Source organism: Vespa velutina, chromosome 14, assembly GCF_912470025.1.
Source record: "Vespa velutina chromosome 14, iVesVel2.1, whole genome shotgun sequence".
Lineage (NCBI taxonomy): Eukaryota > Metazoa > Arthropoda > Insecta > Hymenoptera > Vespidae > Vespa > Vespa velutina.
Window position 1 is genome coordinate 4,796,985 of NC_062201.1, and position 20,045 is coordinate 4,817,029.

The 20,045-nt window shown below is 30.0% G+C and overlaps 4 protein-coding genes across 7 annotated transcripts; all 4 read left to right on the forward strand.

Moving 5' to 3' along the window:
• Positions 1-84: 84 nt before the first annotated feature.
• Positions 85-5,056, forward strand: LOC124954181. The gene is made up of 10 exons (XM_047506693.1): positions 85-1,098; positions 1,245-1,634; positions 1,904-2,108; positions 2,205-2,360; positions 2,444-2,487; positions 3,263-3,628; positions 3,825-4,214; positions 4,302-4,548; positions 4,655-4,810; positions 4,894-5,056. The coding sequence occupies exons 1-10, from the start codon at positions 737-739 to the stop codon at positions 4,942-4,944; spliced, it is 2,367 nt and encodes a 788-aa protein (XP_047362649.1). The 5' UTR covers positions 85-736; the 3' UTR covers positions 4,945-5,056.
• A 575-nt stretch (positions 5,057-5,631) lies between these two features.
• Positions 5,632-15,487, forward strand: LOC124954182. The gene is made up of 16 exons (XM_047506694.1): positions 5,632-6,058; positions 6,174-6,512; positions 6,651-6,855; positions 6,999-7,223; positions 8,010-8,380; positions 8,494-8,835; positions 8,932-9,136; positions 9,353-9,511; positions 9,581-9,625; positions 10,473-10,888; positions 11,003-11,344; positions 11,428-11,632; positions 11,845-12,000; positions 12,077-12,125; positions 14,784-14,855; positions 15,373-15,487. Exons 1-15 carry the CDS (start codon positions 5,700-5,702, stop codon positions 14,801-14,803), a joined length of 3,438 nt encoding a protein of 1,145 aa, XP_047362650.1. The 5' UTR covers positions 5,632-5,699; the 3' UTR covers positions 14,804-14,855; positions 15,373-15,487.
• On the forward strand, positions 12,778-14,878 carry LOC124954012 (odorant receptor 94a-like). Of its 4 annotated transcripts, XR_007102412.1 has the most exons (6): positions 12,778-13,390; positions 13,513-13,878; positions 13,965-14,023; positions 14,129-14,174; positions 14,405-14,560; positions 14,633-14,670. XR_007102412.1 is itself a non-coding variant. In XM_047506198.1 (5 exons), exons 1-5 carry the CDS (start codon positions 12,984-12,986, stop codon positions 14,638-14,640), a joined length of 1,146 nt encoding a protein of 381 aa, XP_047362154.1. In that variant the 5' UTR covers positions 12,778-12,983; the 3' UTR covers positions 14,641-14,878. The 4 variants fall into 4 exon arrangements, 2 of the variants coding, with proteins under 2 accessions (XP_047362154.1, XP_047362153.1); XR_007102411.1 differs by having other exon boundaries at positions 13,965-14,174; XM_047506198.1 differs by having other exon boundaries at positions 13,965-14,169; positions 14,405-14,564; positions 14,633-14,878.
• LOC124954183 lies at positions 15,246-19,344 on the forward strand. Its single transcript, XM_047506695.1, has 10 exons — positions 15,246-15,895; positions 15,995-16,336; positions 16,566-16,770; positions 16,874-17,029; positions 17,101-17,154; positions 17,678-18,054; positions 18,228-18,566; positions 18,696-18,900; positions 18,994-19,149; positions 19,216-19,344. Exons 1-10 carry the CDS (start codon positions 15,531-15,533, stop codon positions 19,264-19,266), a joined length of 2,250 nt encoding a protein of 749 aa, XP_047362651.1. The 5' UTR covers positions 15,246-15,530; the 3' UTR covers positions 19,267-19,344.
• The last annotated feature ends 701 nt before the right edge of the window (positions 19,345-20,045 follow it).

Below are 20,045 nucleotides of genomic sequence, written 5' to 3' on the forward strand. Positions count from 1 at the left end.
CGTTTCAGAGCAACTATTCGAAAGAGAATATAAAAAGAAATATGTGTAATTACTCGTTAAACGAAACATACCTAAGAACTTTTTACATTTTAAAAGCCTTTAGAATAATCAACTTGAATCGTATATCGTAGAATCTCGTCATTTATTTCTAACTATTTATATAATAATGTTGTAATTATACGTGATACTCGTAGGCAGAGAAATTGTTTGAAAACGATATACTAACTCGAATCCAGTGTTATAAAAATTTATCGACGGTATAGCTAGATAGAGAGAGAGAAAGAGAAACAGGATAATTATTGGTTATACATTATGATGTAAATTATATAGTACATAGAATAAGACGATAATAACTGCGATCTAAATATTTACTGTACTGGTAAAGAAGCCCTTCTTCCGTTGTTAACAATGAAAGTATGAATAAAGAATAAACACAGAAAGACATTGATAACTATGGAACGTGCATACGTACGTACTAATAATTCAGTATTTTAGTATTTCTTATCTTCAGTGAGAAGATGAAACATATTTTCTTTTCTTTCCTCGTTTTTTCCTTTTTTCGTTTTTCTTTTCTTTTTTCTTTTCTTTTCTCGTTTTTTTTTTTTTTTTTTTTTTTTTTTTTTTTTTTTTTTTTTTTTAAGGACAAGCTCCATCGATATTTTTACAATCTCGTAAAGCAAAAGATTGTCATAATATAAAATTGACTAAAAGATAAAACAAAATATTAATCGAAAGAATGCATATTCTTCCTTTGTCATTCGGCCTATTAACTTGCGTTGGTTTTTGGCGACCGACCAAATGGTCATCGAATTCTTTGAAATATTTCATTTATAACGTTTATACGATTTTCATGGTATTCTTGCTTTATACATTTGCATTCTGTGGATTCATGGATGCTCTGATTGATCATAACTTGGATAACTTACTCGAAAAGTTTTCACTCTTTATATCCGTAATAGGAGTGTGTATCAAAGTGACGAATATTTTAATCAATCGAAAGACTGTTATTTCAGTTGCAGATATGCTTCTAAAGGAGATATGCATTCCACGTGACTCTAAGGAGCTGGCGATTAAAGAGAAATTCGATAAAAATGCCAAGTGAGTACTAATTAAATGACAGATAGATATTATATTCGGATATTAGTAGTAAAGGTAAGCCGTATAGTCAGCATTTTACATATAAGCCGATTCGTTAATAACGCTTTTTAGAAAGTTACAAATTAATGTAAAACGTCTTACCTTAGGATTATAACAATTTATTGCGAAATCTTGAACGAGACAACCGTCTTCTTCGCCACTGTCGCTCAATTTGGTAAATTCTTAGAAACTCGTACTTTACCACTTGCCAATTGGACACCATACGATCGTACCTCGAGTATCATGTTTTGGATGACTTTACTTCATCAATCCTTTGGTCTCATGGTGTGTGCCAATTCAAGCGTGGCTCACGAGACCATAATATCCGGACTGATGATACAAATTTGTGCTCAATTGGAAATACTCTGTCATCGGGCAAGAATATTGCCAACGTTACTGCAAAAGATACAGGAAAATTATTCCTCTGAAGAGGATCTTAAAAAAGTCGAAAATAAAGTTATTGGTGAATTGGTCGAGTATCATCTTTACGTTTATAAGTAAAAAATTATTATAATTTCATTGAAAATAATGATATTGGTTGTTGATATATAGACATTTTTATACGTTATTTGTATTTTTATTTTATATATAAAATATACATGAGAGAAATACGAATTATTATTTTGTTATATTTATCGGCATTTCTTATTCGTTCGTTTCATTGTTATTATTAATATCGTTATAATCTTATCTCAACTCATCATTTTACATATTTATGTAGAATACTTTTTTCGGGCACTGTTACAAAGAAATTGTTTAATTGTAGATTTGCTAAAAAGGTCAACGATGTGTTCACCTTTATGATATTCATGCAATTTTCTATAAGCTCTACAGTACTCTGCATGAGCGTGTATAAATTATCAACAAAAGATGTGATAAGCCTTGATTTCCTTTGGACATTTTTTTATCTCGCGTGTATGCTCACGCAACTCTTTCTTTATTGTTGGTTTGGTAACGAAGTTACATTAAGGGTCGGTATTTCATTGGAAAATGAAAAGAAAAAATACATTTTCTATTTATTTTTCATACGATTATTCCTTTTCTTTTTTTTTTCTTTAATTTTGTAGAGTAAAAAAATTGGAGACGCATTTTATGAAATGGATTGGACGTCGTTAAGAGATAGAGTAAATAAAAGTCTTATTATAATAATGGCACGAACAAAGAAAACTATCGAAATGAATAGCGGATATATAGTAAAACTCTCAGCAAAATCGTTTATGACCGTAAGTAACAAAGAAAGAATTAACGGGTAACATATTATCACTTTAATAATTGTACGCTTATTAATTTTATGATTTAATTTCAGATAATTAAGGCCTCATATTCTGCTTATAATGTTTTACAAACTTCGTCATAATATAATTCTTATATATATATATATATATATATATATAATACATATATCATGTGACGGTGTAATTTCGTTCCATACCTTAAAACGTAGTCAATATTGTTAGTCCATTTTTCATTTCTAATAAGATCCACGAGAATAAGTAATAATAATAACAATAATAATAGAAGAATTATATATTATATAAATATGATATCAATGCAGAATTGATTGTTCGAGTTTTTACTTGATACTCATCTATACGTATCGATGGCTAGATAGAATTACTTGTGCTTATAGAGGGAATATTTTTAATTATTTATAAAAAGAAAATATCGAGAAGGCAAAAATACGTTGAAAGTTTTTAATTACAGACGGAAGACATGAAAGTCGTTAATGGCCAATAAATTATGCAACATTGATTTGTCCCTACGTATGTCTCACTGTTTCATACAATATTCGATAGGATTTATTTTATTTCTAAAGCGATAGAAATAACTCGAGCGTACGGCAGAACGTACAGCAAGTTATAAAAAATTACTGACTGTATAGACGGAGATAATAATTACTGACTATACTTCGTAATGCGAACGATGTTTTAATGAACGGAAGAAAAGGAAAGACAGTTTTTATAAATTCTTTTGCATATCGTACATATGTCTTACATTTAAATTTATTATCTTATTACAAGCTCTGCTCATAAATCCTTACAGTATTTTCTTTTCGAGAGGAAGAGAAATACGAAGGATAGATTATAAACCAGACAGATATTACTAAGTACATATTATAAATCGTAAAAATGCATATTCTTCCTGTATCATTTGCATTGTTTACGTACGTTGGATATTGGCGACCAGTGAATTGGCCAAAAAATTCTTTCAAATCCTATCTTTATAATCTTTACACTCTATTCATGATATTCATCTTATGTTTATTCGCATTTTGTGAAATCGTCGATGCTTATGTCGATCATAATGTAAACACATTCATCGAAAAGTTTACTCTTACGATATCGGTCATAGCAGTGTGTATTAAAGTTATAAATCTCACTTTGCGTCGGGAAAGTATTATTTCGTTGATCAATATGCTTCTGAAAGATGATTGCGTACCACGGGATTCGGGGGAACAAAAGATAAAGGAGAAATTCGACGAGAACGCTAAGTGAGTTATTTCTAAGTAGTACTTACTGAAATATGGTCTGACTCGTATAAGTAGAAAGCATCGTCGATGCGATTCGACAAATGCGCTTCTCGTATGTCCCAGCAATAATGAATAATCTTTTGTTATATATATTTTTTACTCACGAGAATTGTTGTCATAAAGAAATAATTCTTGTTATTTTCTTTATTGACATTAGGAAGATCACGATTTATTGCGAATTTTTAAACGAGGCAACAGTAGTCTTCGCCATAATATCACAGATCGTAGACGCCGTAAATGAACGTATCCTGCCATTTGCCAATTGGACTCCTTACGATCATTCCTCGGACATTATGTTTTGGATCTCTTTGATTCATCAGTCCGTAGCTCTTTTGGTGTGTGCAAATGCAAGTGTTGCTCATGAGACCATCATTTCTGGATTGATGTTGCAAATTTGTGCACAATTGGAGATACTTGGTTATCGTGTAAAAATGTTGCCGATGTTACTGGAAATGGCACGAAAGAATTGCGATCATATCGTTAATTGGACGAGAGAGGAGAAAAGGATCATTCGTGAATTAATCGAGTATCATCTTTACATATACAGGTAAACAATATCTTCATAAAGTAAAATATTAAAAAAAAAGACAATAATGGGAAAAAATTTGAAGATATAATCCTTTCCATCTTCTAGTTTTGCGACTAAAGTCAACAACGTTTTTACTACGATGATCATGCTACAGTTCTCTATAAGTTCGATTGTACTCTGTTTGACCGTTTATAGGATGTCCAAGACAGAAATCACTAGCTTTGAATTTTTATGGGCAGTTTTTTATCTTGCCTCTATGTTCATGCAAATCTTTCTCTATTGTTGGTTCGGCAACGAAGTGATATTAAAGGTCGACGTACACATAATATCTTTTATGTGGCATATTCTATACGTATAATTATTCTATACGTATAATTATTATTTTATATTTCTTTTTCTTCCTTTTTTTCTTTCTTTTTTTTTTTTTTTTTTTTTTTTTTTTTTTTTTTTGTTAACAGAGCAAGCAAATCGGAGAGGTGTTTTATGAAATGGATTGGACATCATTAAGAACTGACATTATCAAAATTCTTCCTATCATAATGTCTCGAACAACAAAACCTATTGAAATGAGAAGTGGCTATGTGATAGTATTGTCAGCTCAATCGTTTACAAGTGTGAGTTAGTTTTTTTTTTTTCAAGACAGACATATTCGCTAATTCTTCACATCGTTCTTATATAACGTTTAAACAAATTGCAGATATTGAATACATCGTACACAGCTTACAACGTTTTGCAAAAATCCTCATAATAATTGAAAAAGTTCAGTTAGAGCAATCAACGTTAGTAAAAGCAAAAGCATCGATATTTTTCTGTACACAAAAATGTACAAAAAATGTACAAAAAATAAAATATCAATTGTTTTACAGTCAACAATTATAAATCAACTTACTTCGAGTATTATTTTTCAAAAAACGATCTCCCTTTTCCAACAATCATTTTGTTCTTTGCTTTATTTTCACGATTTTTTTTTTTTTTTAATTTTCTTTCTTTTTTATCTCATTCTTGCTTTATAGGAATTTTTAATAATGAAAAATGGCAACATTCGCACAATATTTGCGAGAAGAATCCTTCACTATGTAATCATACAAATTCAGAGTGGAAAATATCTTTGCCTCTACAAAACTCTTAGGAATAATTAATAATGATAAATATAGAACATTGCAAAGTCATTGTTTTCTTCTAGGCAGGATTGTTTTATCGGTATGACAAAGTGTATGTAATTTTTCAAATTGATATTACAGTAATGATATACTTTCCATTTAGGGGAAGTAGAATAATATCGATCGTACAATTCATGGGAGAAGAAAAGTATGAATAAACTGACATGTAACGTCATATCAGTTTGTGAAAAAATTTCACAATATTCGTTCCTAAGACAGGAACGATCTAATTCAACGAAAGATATATCTGTTTTAGGCTGAAGGCCTAATTCGTAGGTTCACGTGGACGATATTAGAAAATTAATATTAAAAAAAATCTATAGAGTTATTAATTTATCGGAAAATGACGATTTTAGCATCGACTTTAATGATTCTCAGTATCTGCGGATGCTGGAGACCATCATCCTGGTCATTCTCATATTACAAAAGTCTTATATACAATTTATACAATATCTGTGTAATTTTTCTAGTATCGTCTTTATCCTTATCGCAAATCATTGGTATTGCCCTAAACATTTCGAGCGATCTTTCCGAAGAAATTTACATATCTTTGACGATCGCTGTATCTTGTTTAAAAATGTTAACTTTTAAATACAATCATAACGATGTCGTCAAGTTAATTAACGCTTTAGCAGAGGAACCATACAGGCCATCGGATAATGAAGAAATTCAAATTCAATTGCAATTTGAAAAATTAGCACGGTCGGTTCTAGAAATAATCATACGATTTCTTGTAATATATGATTTTTCTTTCTACATTGGATATTATATTTAATTTGATTTCTATCAAAAGTACTTTGCTATTTCTTCTTTCCAGGTTCAACACAAACGGTTATACATCGTTAATTGGATTTTCGGTGAGCAGCTACGTATTTATGTCTTTACTTACAGACCTCAGGGAAAAACAATTAACTTTTCAAGTTTGGTTACCATTTGACAGCACGACACCTGTTATATATTACTTAACGTACACTCAACAAATGTTAGGTATGACATTAGCCGGCTTTCTTAACGTCGCTCTAGATTCTTTGATCTGTGGCATTTTTATACATATTTGTTGTCAAATCAAAATTTTGGAAAATCGTTTGATGAAAATCTCCAACGAACAGAAGGCACTTTTAAAATTATGTGTACGTCATCATGAATGCATATACAAGTTAGTCCACATTAGAGATTTTATAAACAATTAATTTGACAATTAATTCTTGCCCGCGGAACGTCACTTTTATAATTTTAATAAGAAATTAAGTAAGTCGCAATATGAAATAAATAATTTCTTCACTGACGTATACAGATTCGCAGATAAAGTAAATAAAATATTTGGAGTGATAATGTTCATTCAGTTCTTCGGTAGCACAATGACAGTCTCTTTTACGTTATATCAATTGACAAAAATATCATCAACTTCTGTCGAATATGCAAAAATGTCGCTCTACATGTATTGCATGTTAATACAAATTTATCTCTACTGCTGGTACGGAAATTTAGTGACTTTAAAGGTCTGGTGAGAATTTAATATAATAGATAAATATTATACATTCATTAGTGCTTATATAGGAATAATCATATTCAAATGTGCTTGAGAAAAATATGTAAATCATTATGTATGAAATAAATAATACTTAATACTTTTAAAATTCAGAGCAAAGAAATTATCAACAAGATCTTTGAAATAAATTGGACGATACTTGACAATAGCATCAAGACTTCCTTACTGATTATGATGAATCGTACTATGAATCCGATCTCATTAGTCGTTATGAAAATTTTCTCTCTGAATCTCGATTCATTCATCAGTGTCAGTATTTGCATGGCAATATTAAAATATCATGATGTTAATTGTTATATAATTTCATCGTTATCTCTTTCTTTTTTTTTTTTTTTTTTTGTTTCTTTCTTTCAGATAATTAAAACTGCCTATTCGGCTTATAATCTTTTACAACAAACGCAAGAATAACAGAAAGAAAAGATGTAGAAATGATGCAGAAAGGAATGAAAGATATTGCCCAAGTTTGTAGTTACAAATAATAGATCAACAATATTAATGGTAATAAATATCAAAAAGGTATAAAAGTATTATAAAAAGAAAAAAAAGAAAAAAATAAAAGAATAAATGATTTACTTGCAAGGAACCTGTCGTACGACTTTATCTGAAGACAATATCATTGAGAATTTTCTTGAAAAAAAGAGAGTTGTACATTTCACGAATAGCTACCTTCGCAAAGTATTCCTTTCTATTATGTCGCTGCTACCATACAGCGCATACGAATAATTAATAATCAATAATGATAGAACCTAGAAAAGTCGTCGTTCTTTTCTGGAAGATAATTTACATACCATAACGTTATTTTAGAAATCGTATCTTTTCATAGTGGACATTATAATAATGACGTACTTCAATGATAAAGTATAGAATTACATTGAACGTATCATTTATGGGGAAGACAAAATACTCGTATCAATGAAATAGATAAGTGTTCTTTTAGTTCGTGAGAATATTTCATTCAGTGCATGCCGGAAACCGGGAAGTTAGACTTCATGAAAAATTGTTTATCGTAAAATGATCGAAGGATTTATAATACTCGTAGAAAAAGTAGGCGATGCTAGAAAAGTGATATCTCAAAAAATAAATTGACCTTTTTTTCATTCGCATATAATTATGGCTGTATTAAACTCGATATTTATTATTCTCAGTATCTGCGGATGCTGGAGACCTTCATCTTGGTCGCTCTCCTTTCATAAATGTCTCATTTATCATTTATACACATTCTTTATAGCTTTTCTAGTATCATCTCTGTCTTTATCGGAAATGATCGGTATTGCTTTAAATACGAACAAATCGAACAATGTTTCCGACGATATTTACATATTCTTGGCACAATTTGTATCTTGTTTTAAAATGTTTAGTCTTGTGGTCAATCGTAATAATATTGTTAATTTAATTTTTATTCTGAGACAAGAACCGCATAAACCATTGAACGATGTGGAAGCGAACATTCAAATTAAGTTCGACAAATTGTCTAGGTTTGTAATATAAATTTTCAAATATACAAAAAATAAAATGTATATACTATTTAAACTGTTTATATGACATATACAATGTAAATATCGAAACAATTGGATATTTTCTTTCTCAGGTTTAATACTCACAGTTACGCATCGTTGATCACGTTATCAGTGAGCAGCTTTATATTTTTCTCATTAATGACAGACTTTAGAAAAAGACAATTAACTTTTCGAACTTGGTTGCCTTTTGACGATAACATGACACCCGTTGTATTTTATTTAACATACGCTTACCAAATGATAGCAATGACATTAGGAGCAATTATTCACGTCGCTTTAGATACTCTGATCTGCGATCTTCTCATAAACATTTGCTGTCAGATTAGAATCTTGGAGAATCGCCTCACGAATATCACGAATGAACGAAAGGCCATTTTGAAACTTTGCATTCGTCATCACGAATGTATATACGGGTAAATCTTTCTAGAGTGATTTTTCTAGATATAGTTACAAAAAAATGTCTATCAATTTTTCTTCTCTTTCTTTTCATTTTTTTTTTCTTCGTTTAGATTTGCAACTGACGTAAATAGAACGTTTAAATTTGCCATCTTCGTCCAATTTCTTGCAAGTACATTGACAGTCTGTTTTACTATGTTCCATATAACGAAAATATCAGCGAATAGTTTGGAATTTGTAAAAATGACATTTTTTATGTCTGGTATGTTAACCCAAGTGTATCTCTACTGCTGGTACGGACATTTAGTCACTCTAAAGGTTTGGTAAATGAAATACTTATTATCTGTCGATTGCCATTAAATTTAATTCTCGTGGAAATTAATTTAATTAATTTAATTAAAAAAAAAACATTTGTAATAATGAAAATTCTTTTTTCCTATCAAACACTATTTCATTTCTGTAAAAAATAATTGCCAAAAATCTTAAAAGTAATCCCTTTTTACTTACGTATAAAATAATATTTCGTTTATTAAGCAGAGCGAAGAAATTGTCTACCAAATGTTCGATACAAATTTGACGGAGCTAAGCAATGACATCAAGAGGAGCCTTTTGATTATGATGCATCGTACGACGAGGCCGATCGTTATTATCGTTATGAATCTATTTCCTCTAAACATCGATTCGTTCGTGAGCGTCAGTAAATCTATGGTGATATTAAAATATCATAATAGTTCCATGTTTTATAGTTTTCTTATTTTTCAGATACTTAAGACCGCATACACGGCATACAACTTCTTGGAACAAACTTAAGAAGAGTAAGTAGAAGAGACGTAGAAAAACAAAAAAACCAATATAAATTATTTGAACATATGTGTAGATATAATAAACTTATAATGTAATAATTGAAAATCGCAATAGAGATAAAGAGAGAAGAATAAAGTAATTTACCTGCAGTAGAAGTCATCAGGCTTCTCGTTTTATTGTTTAAGGTAATACAACTATAATTGAAAATACAAATATGATTGAAAGATATGAATAATATTAATTGTTACGTTTAGAATTTTGTTTTCTCGAAAACTGAATAGCTTATGTCGTCTTGGGAATTGTTTTCAAACGTTGAACCGACAGAATAATCATTGATATACAGGTAAGCAGTGAAGACGTAAAAAATAACGAGAAAAATTCTAATATACTTTGATTTAGATTTCCACAAATAGCAACCATAGCAATTCATAGACTTAGCTATGTTATAATAATTTCATGTCAGAGAAAAAAATCAAAGCATTTTTACCCTACTATGTCGGGAATTCTACGCACAATGCATAGGAATAATTAATAATCAATAATGATAGAACATTGTAGAGTCGTCGTTCGTTTCTATCGAAGTAGAGAGGGGTGATTTACATAATAAAATACCGTTTAAGAAAACGCATCTTTTCATAGTTGTTATTATAATAATGACATACTTCTATTGCAAAATATTGAATTACTTTGACCGTATCATTCATATGAGAGAAAGAATAGTCGCATCAATAAAATAAAAATTTAGTTCGTGAGAATATATCCTTCAGTGCATGTAGGAAGTTAGACTTCATGAAAAATTGTTCGTCGCAGGATTATTATCCTCGTAAAAAGTTCAAATAAACGATGTTAGAAAAGCAATATCTCAAAAAATAAATTGATTTCTTTTCATTCGCATATAACTATGGCTATATTAAAATCGATATATATTATTCTCAGTATCTGCGGATGCTGGAGACCTTCATCTTGGTCGTTATCCTTTTATAAATGTCTCGCTCATAATTTATACACAACCTTTATAGCTGTTCTATTAGCATCTCTGGCTTTATCGCAAATAATCGGTATTGCTTCAATCGCAATTGATTCGGGCGAAGTTTCCGATGATATTTACGTATTCTTGGCACATTTCGTATCTTGTTTTAAAATGTTAAGTCTTGTGGTCAATCGTAATAATATTGTTAAATTAATTGATACTCTGGAACAAGAACCGTATCAACCATTGGACGATATAGAAACGAACATTCTAACAAAGTTTGACAAATTGTCTCGGTTTGTAATATAAATTGCAAAATAATATATATATATATATATATTATTTAAATTATATTATATTATACATATATAATTTACATATCAAAGTATTTGAATATTTTCCTTTCTCAGGTTCAACATTCACAGTTATATATCTTTGATCACATTCACGGTGAGCCACTTTTTATTTATGTCATTGATTACAGACTTTAGAAAAAGGCAATTAACTCTTCGAGCTTGGTTGCCTTTTGACAATAATATGACACCCGTTGTATATTATTTAACTTACGCTCACCAAATGATAGCGCTGACATATGGAACAGTGATTCACGTCGCTGTAGATACTCTGATTAGCGATTTTCTGCTAAACATTTGCTGTCAGATTACAATCTTAGAAAATCGCCTTACGAATATCACGAATGAACGAAAGGCTATTTTGAAACTTTGCATTCATCATCACGAATGTATATACGGGTAAATTATTGTGGAGTGATTTTTTTAAATATAGTTGCAAAAAAATGACTAACGATTTTTCTTTTTTTATTTTTCTTATTTAGATTTGCTGCTGACGTAAACAAAACGTTTAAATTTGCAATCTTAATCCAATTTCTTGCAAGTACATTCACAGTTTGTTTCACTCTGTTCCAAATAACAAAAATATCAACAAATAGTTTAGAATTTTTTAAAATGACATTATTTATTTTTGGCTTGTTAATCCAAGTGTATCTCTACTGCTGGTACGGACATTTAGTCACTCTTAAGGTCTGGTAAAAGTAATACTTATTATCTGTCGATTACCATTAAATTTAATTCTCGTGGAAATTAATTTAATTAATTTAATTTAAAAAAAAACACTTGAGCTGATAAAAATTCTTTTTTCCTATCAAACACTATTTCATTTCTGTAAAAAACAATTGCCGAAAATCTTTAATCATTCTACTTATTTATAAAATAATATTTTACTTATTAAGCAGAGCGAAGAAATTGCCCAAAAAATGTTCGGTACAGATTTGATGGAGCTAAGCAATGACATCAAGAAGAGTCTTTTGATTATGATGCATCGTACGTCGAGGCCGATCGTTATTATCGTTATGAATCTGTTCCCTCTGAATATCGATTCGTTCGTGAGCGTCAGTATGTTTATCAATATGATATCAAAATGTGGTAATAGTTCTATATTTTATGATTCTGTTATTTTGCAGATAGTTAAGACCGCATACACGGCATACAATTTCTTGGAACAAACTTAAGAAGAGTAAGTAGAAGAGACGTAGAAAAACAAAAAAACCAATGTAAATTATTTGAACATAGATAGTGTAGATATAATAAACTTATAATGTAATAATTGAAAATCGCAATAGAGATAAAGAGAGAAGAATAAAGTAATTTACCTGCAGGAGAAGTCATCAGGCTTCTCATTTTATTGTTTAAGGTAATACAATTATAATTGAAAATACAAATATGATTATAAAATATGGATAATTTTAATTGTGATATACAGAATTTTGTTTTTTCGTAAACTGAACAGCTTATATCGTATTGGGAATTGTTCTCAAATCTTGCTCTACCTATGGAATAATCATTGATGTAAAAGTAAGCAGTGGAGACGTAAAAAATAACAAGAAAAATTCTAATCTTCTTTAATAAGTTTAGCTTTCTACAAATAGCAACCATAGCAATTCATAGACTTAGCTATGTTATAATAATTTCATGTCAGAGAAAAAAATCAAAGCATTTTTACCCTACTATGTCGGGAATTCTACGCACAATGCATAGGAATAATTAATAATCAATAATGATAGAACATTGAAGAGTCGTCGTTCGTTTCTATCGAAGTAGAGAGGGGTGATTTACATAATAAAATACCGTTTAAGAAAACGCATCTTTTCATAGTTGTTATTATAATAATGACATACTTCTATTGCAAAATATTGAATTACTTTGACCGTATCATTCATATGAGAGAAAGAATAGTCGCATCAATAAAATAAAAATTTAGTTCGTGAGAATATATCCTTCAGTGCATGTAGGAAGTTAGACTTTATGAAAAATTGCTCGTCGCAGGATTATTATCCTCGTAGAAAGTTCAAGTAAACGATGCTAGAAAAGTGATATGTCAAAGAACAAATTGAGTGCTTTTCATTCGCATATAACTATGGCTGTATTAAAATCGATATTTATTATTCTCAGTATCTGCGGATGTTGGAGACCTTCATCTTGGTCGCACTCGTTTTTTAAATGTCTCGCTCATAATTTATACACATTCTTTATAGCTCTTCTAGTATCATCTCTGTCTTTATCGCAAATGATCGGTATTGCTTCAATCGCAATTGATTCGGGCGAAGTTTCCGATGATATTTACGTATTCTTAGCACATTTCGTATCTTGTTTCAAAATGTTATGTCTTGTGGTCAATCGTAACAATATTGTTAAATTAATTGATACTCTGGGACAAGAACCGTATCGACCATTGGACGATATGGAAACGAACATTCAAACAAAGTTTGACAAATTGTCTCGGTTTGTAATATAAATTGCAAAATGATTTTATACACACACACACACACACACGTATATATATATATATATATATGTATTGTTTAAATCTAATTATATTATGCATATATATTTTACTATCAAAGTATTTGGATATTTTTCTTTCTCAGGTTCAACATTCACAGTTATGTATCCTTGATTACATTCACGGTGAGCCACTTTTTATTCATGTCATTGATTACAGACTTTAGAAAAAGACAATTAACTTTCCAAGCTTGGTTGCCGTTCGACGATAGCATGACACCCGTTGTATTTTATTTAACTTACGCTCACCAAATGATAGCACTGACATTAGGGGCAATGATTCACGTCGCTCTAGATACTCTGATCAGCGATCTTCTCCTAAACATTTGCTGTCAGATTAGAATTTTGGAAAATCGCCTTACAAATATCACGAATGAACGGAAGGTCATTTTGAAACTTTGCATTCGTCATCACGAATGTATATACGGGTAAATTTTTCTAGAGTGACCTTTTTTAAATGTAGGTACGAAAAGAATGTCTAACGAGTTTTCTTTTCCTTTTTTGTTTCATTCAGGTTTGCTGCTGACGTAAATGAAACGTTTAAATTTGCAATTTTCGTCCAATTTCTTGCAAGTACATTCACAGTCTGTTTTACTCTATTCCAAATAACAAAAATATCAGTTAATAGTTTGGAATTTTTAAAAATGACATTATTTATGTTTGGCATGTTAATCCAAGTGTATCTCTACTGCTGGTATGGGAATTTAGTAACTGTTAAGGTCAGGTAAAAGTAATACCTATTATCTGTCGATTACCATTAAGTTTAATTCTCATGAAAATTATACTTTTACTTGGTGATAAACATTTCTAGAAATTGATGAAATACACTTGAGTTAATGAAAATTCTTTTTTCTTATCAAACACTATTTCATTTCTGTAAAAAATAATTGCCAAAAATCTTAAAAGTAATCCCTTTTTACTTACGTATAAAATAATATTTCGTTTATTACGCAGAGCGAAGAAATTGTCTACCAAATGTTCGATACAGATTTGATGGAGCTAAACAATGACATCAAGAAGAGTCTTTTGATTATGATGCATCGTACGACGAGGCCGATCGTTATTATCGTTATGAATCTGTTCCCTCTGAATATCGATTCGTTCGTGAGCGTCAGTATGTTTATCAATATGATATCAAAATGTGGTAATAGTTCCATGTTTTATGATTCTGTTATTTTGCAGATAGTTAAGACCGCATACACGGCATACAATTTCTTGGAGCAAACTTAAGAAGAGTAAGTAGAAAAATGTAGAAAAAGAGACCAATGTAAATGATTTCAATTAGTGCTTAGATATGATAGACTTATGATGTAAATATTAAAAATTGCAATAGAGATAAAAAGAGAAGAATAAAATAATATTACCTGCAAGAAAATTCATTGGGCTTCCTGTTTTATCGCTTAAGGTAATAAAATTATATTTTCATGTACAACTGGATAGCTTATAACATATTGTTTTCAAACGTTGAAACTAAAGGAATAATTATTGAAATAAAAATAAGTAAAATATTAAGAGAGGAATTTTAATCTTCATAGAAAAGTTTTGCTTCTCGCAAATAGCTACCTTTGCAGAAAAAATACTCAGCGATGTTATAATAATTTTATTGTCAGAGAGAAAAGAATCAAAGGATTTTTTCCCCTCCTATGTCAGGAATTCCACGCACAGTGCATAGGAATAATTAATAATCAATAATGACGGAACATTGAAGGGTCGTCGTTCTTTTCTGCGAGGTAGAGAAGAACGATTTACGTAATAAAATCTTAAAGAAATCGTATCTTTTCATAGTTGACATTATAATAATGGCATATTGCTGTTACAAAGCATAAAATTACGTTGATCGTATCATTTATAGGGGAGAGACAATATATCAATAAAATAGAAAAGTGCTCTTTTAGTTCATGAGAATATGTATTTCTTTTTAGTGCACGTTGTGTTGCCAAGTAAATGGTTGGTAAAAAATGATCGAAGAATTTATAGTCTTTGTGAAAAGTTCAAGTAGACGATATTAAAAAAAAAAAAAAAAAAGGAAAGTTATATCTTAAAAAAAATATCGCAAAAAATTTCATCGCTAATACGAAAAATGGTGATTTTAGCATCGTCGTTTACGATTCTCAGCATCTGCGGATGCTGGAGACCTCCATCTTGGTCATTATCGTTTTATAAACGTTTCGCGTATAATTTATACACGATCTTTATAGCTTTTTTAATATCTACTGTACCATTGTCACAAGCCATCGGTATTGTTCTGAACGAAGGCGATTCGAGTGATTCTTCCGATGACATTTATGTATTCTTCGCGATACTTATATCTTGTTTCAAAATGCTAAGTCTAATGGTCAATCGCAATAACATTGTTAATTTTGTTGGTACTTTAACACAAGAACCATACAAACCATCCGATGGTGTGGAAACAAGAATTCAAATCAAGTTTGACAATTGGTCGAGGTTAGCAATACAAATTATTTATAATATATTCAATGATTACGCATTTGTATTTTATTTAATTTGATTTAAAAAGAAAATTGTAATATTTCTTTTTTGTAGATTGAACACACATTATTACATTGTCTTACTTTTTTCAACAACCTTTTGTTTCATATCCTTGTCTGTAACTACAAATTTGGTAAGGAGAAAATTAACTTTTCGAGCTTGGTTGCCTTTTGATAATAACATGACAACCTTTATATTTTACTTAACATACTTTCATCAAATATCAGCACTTCTAATAGGACCAACACTTCACATTGCTTTGGATTGTTTAATATTCGGCTTTCTAATACATATTTGTTGTCAAATCAAAATTTTGGAAAATCGTCTGATGAAGATTACAAACGAAAATAAATCTGTTCTAAGGCTTTGTATCCGCCATCACAACTGTATATACAAGTTAGTTAATTACAATGGTTTGCGAAATTTTTATTTAACGTCGTTCTTTTGATCATCAAATATGATTCACAGACGTTTACTCGCACATGTACTACTGCTATAACATTAAAAATTAATATAATCTACAAATATTTTTAATAGAAATCTTTTTAAAGAAGAAAGACTCCTGTTTAAATCCGTGAAATAAAAAACCGAAATAAAATGAATAATTTTGCTTTTCCTTTATTAGATTAGCCAATAAGGTGAATAAGATGTTCGAATTTACGATCTTCATTCAATTTTTCATCACCACATCGATAATATGTTTTACATTGTACCAATTAACAAAAATTTCACCAATTTCCTTCGAGTTTATGAAAATATTGATCTACATGATTTGCATATTAACACAAATATATCTATATTGTTGGTACGGAAATTTAGTTGAAACGAAGGTCTGCTTATAAGTTAAACATTTTTCAACGCATAAATACAATGAATATTTTCAAATTAGATGAAATTCTTATTTGTCGAAAATGAAATAATATCTTTTTTCAGAGCGAAGAAATTGCAACGATAATTTTCGATATAGATTGGATAACACTTAGCGATGACATCAGGAAAAATCTTTTGTTTATGTTGAAACGTACGATGAAACCAATCGTCTTCGTCGTCATAAGAATTCTTCCTGTCAATTTCAATTCTTTCCTCAAAGTTAGTATTCACATACCCCTATAATACCAGAACATCGATCCTATGCTTCGCCACTATGTCTCTTATTTTAGGTACTTAAAACATCGTACTCGGCGTATAACATTTTGCAGCAGACACAAGAAAAATAAGAAGAAACGTAATATCGAAAAGGGAAAGGAATAAGTGTGCATATAAATAATCGTTTCGCAATGTAAATGTTGTAAGATAGAAAATATACATATAGGGAGAGAATAATAAAAGTTTTACCTGCAAGAGAGCTGCCGTTGTATTTCTTTCTTTTGTTACGTGACAATATCATACTGAGTAAAGTGGACTCTGTCATTTGATAAATCCATCGATAATAAAAATTGCAAATGGCTGGAATTGTATACATTAGGATAAACAGTAGTCTCTTCTTATGCGAGTATTGCTTGAGGGGGAAAGAGGGGCATGTCTTTTCCTGAATAGTACTATAGGTAGAAGGACAGTATCACTTCGTTTATCGTACGGAAAAATTCGTGACTTTTTAGCGAAATGTGAATTGCGATTTTGTAAAACGAAATAATTCCTAACAATTTTTATTAAATTTTTCTTTAAATTTCTTTTTCTTTTCATTTCGACGATATCGAATTCATAAAGAAAAAACAAAACAAATTATATAATTGCAAGATAATTATAACGTTAATAATGTGCATATTATCGTTGACTTTCAAAATTTTAATATTTTGTGGTGTATGGAAGCCAAAATCATGGACAACGACTTGCAAAAAAATAATTTATGGTACATATACTTTTCTCGTGATATCGTTCGTACATTCCTTTCTATGGTCGCAAATGATTGACATGGTCACTGTCGACAATATGAATGACTTCATTGAAAGCTCCCACATGCTTTTGACAATGGTGATCGGTTTTTGTAAAGCAGTGAACATATTGATGGCACGAGAGAAGATTATAAAATTAATTGATGCTCTCACTGATGAAATATGTCTTTCTCTTGATTCCGAAGAGTCGAAGATCCAAGAGAAATATGATCGGACTATTCGGTGAGTTTAACGCATTTCGTAATACTACTTTAATATAATTATCTTTTCAATCTAAATTTGTTGTATTTCGTTTGAAAATGAATAATATGATATAACATTGATAAAAATAATAAGAAAATGAAAGAAAAGAGAACGGAAAGACAGATTTTTCTATAGACATTTCATTTGTACAGGGCTAATACGCTTCATTATGCCATCATGATCGAGACGTCAGTTTTATCGAGCATTTTAAATTCCCTTTTAACTGATTTACGAGCGAAAACGTTGCCCTTTAGAGCCTGGATACCTTACGATTATTCTTCCTCAATCGTTTTTTACTTAACTTACTTTTATCAAATGATATCGATGACAGCCTGTTCTCTCTTTCACGTTGCAATAGATGCACTGTTTTGTGGATTTTTATTACAAATTTGTTGTCAAATAGATAAATTGAAGTGTCGATTGAAACGCTTAAACTGTGATGGTCTCGACGGTCTTCGAAAATGCATTCAACATCATTATCAAATTTATCAGTAAGTTTTTTTTTTTTTTTTTCTTTTCTTTTCTTTTCTTTTCTTTGTTTATCGACAAGAGATCGTTTATTATTTGGAAAAAGTTTTCTACTTGCAATAATTTTCACTTGCTTCACTTTATCTCTGTAGAATCGCTGAAAAAGTGAACGAAGCTTTTGTTATGACGATATTTTCTCAATTTTTCATCAGTTCAATAGTCCTTTGCTTGAGTATGTTCGAGCTACTTAAAAATGATCTACTGAGTACAGAATTTATGGCCCTGATAATATATTTGTCAACTTTATTGGTACAAATTTATATTTTTTGTTGGTACGGCAATGAAGTGAAATTAAAGGTTCGTTAATTGAGTAAGTGATACTAAATATGATATCGACTGAAATCAATCGAGTTTGGCAAACAATAACAATCATTTTTCATTTGTTCTCAGAGTATTCACATTGCCGTCGCATTTGCCGAGTCAAATTGGATGTCGTTAGATAATAGTTCGCAAAAAATGATTCTAATAATGATGCAACGTGCAGCAAATCCCATCGAATTTGTTAGTGGATATTTTATTACCGTAAATCTCGATACCTTCGTGAACGTAAGTATGATTCTATGTACGATTAATACAATTTTTTATTAAACTCGAACAATTGTTTAATTACAGTTGATCAAAACCTCCTATTCGGCATATAATGTTCTTCAAAAAGCGCAATGAACAATGAGAAAGGCGAATATTCCAAAACTATTTACGTGTATGTATATACACACGCACTTAGAAATTTGTTAATACACGTATAATTGTATATAAACATATGAGATTCTCGCAGGTATCAAGCAAAATTTTAATCTTGTTTTTTAATTGTCGTTAATTATTAATAACGTCAAATAATGTTATTATACATATACAAATAACAATGTAAAAATTATCGTTTTATTAATTCAATTTCTTCTTTTTAAAATAACTACTAAGAACTACTTTTTACTCGGTTTACAATCTACTCGAACAGAGCAAAGATCAATGAAGAAGATTGAAAGAGTTAAACGATCGTAAATTTGCCAAACGGACTGTATACTCAGCACTATATTCACCTGATTATTTTAACGAAACAATATAGAGAACGTAACAAAAAAAAAAAACGAGAAAGCGATTGAATCTTCAAATATTTATACAGTCTTTCAAGGATCTTGAAATTTGGCCAATTTTTTAATAGTAGTATCGTTATACAATGATAAAGGCGTATATATGTATGTAAATAGGAGTGGTAAAAGATAAACGTGGCCAATGGTCAGACAATAAATTCGAATTTTGAGCATCGTTTTTAAATTTCAATAGATCAATTTACAATAACAATTATGTTTTCTTCTAATCTTCGTTATTTACTCTATTCAACGAATACGAGATATAATTTTAAACACTCGAGATATTTTCGAAATAAAATAAAAAAAAGTGAATCAACGAAGAGAGAGAATGCAAAGAAAAGATTCGATAAGTTT

Bases quoted from the DNA above. Each gene is read 5' to 3' on its own strand.
- LOC124954181 (XM_047506693.1), top strand. From the start codon at position 737: ATGCATATTCTTCCTTTGTCATTCGGCCTATTAACTTGCGTTGGTTTT. The intron at 1,099-1,244 runs GTGAGTACTAAT...GTCTTACCTTAG, and splicing joins AAATTCGATAAAAATGCCAA to GATTATAACAATTTATTGCG. The intron at 4,215-4,301 runs GTAAACAATATC...TCCATCTTCTAG, and splicing joins TATCATCTTTACATATACAG to TTTTGCGACTAAAGTCAACA.
- LOC124954182 (XM_047506694.1), top strand. From the start codon at position 5,700: ATGACGATTTTAGCATCGACTTTAATGATTCTCAGTATCTGCGGATGC. The intron at 7,224-8,009 runs TCTTTTTTTTTT...TTTCATTCGCAT, and splicing joins TAATTTCATCGTTATCTCTT to ATAATTATGGCTGTATTAAA. The intron at 9,626-10,472 runs TAAGAAGAGTAA...AAACGATGTTAG, and splicing joins ACAACTTCTTGGAACAAACT to AAAAGCAATATCTCAAAAAA.
- LOC124954012 (XM_047506197.1), top strand. From the start codon at position 12,984: ATGTCAAAGAACAAATTGAGTGCTTTTCATTCGCATATAACTATGGCT. The intron at 13,391-13,512 runs GTTTGTAATATA...TTACTATCAAAG, and splicing joins AAGTTTGACAAATTGTCTCG to TATTTGGATATTTTTCTTTC. The intron at 14,170-14,404 runs GTCAGGTAAAAG...TTTATTACGCAG, and splicing joins GGAATTTAGTAACTGTTAAG to AGCGAAGAAATTGTCTACCA.
- LOC124954183 (XM_047506695.1), top strand. From the start codon at position 15,531: ATGGTGATTTTAGCATCGTCGTTTACGATTCTCAGCATCTGCGGATGC. The intron at 17,030-17,100 runs GTTAGTATTCAC...CTCTTATTTTAG, and splicing joins ATTTCAATTCTTTCCTCAAA to GTACTTAAAACATCGTACTC. The intron at 18,055-18,227 runs GTGAGTTTAACG...TCATTTGTACAG, and splicing joins AAATATGATCGGACTATTCG to GGCTAATACGCTTCATTATG.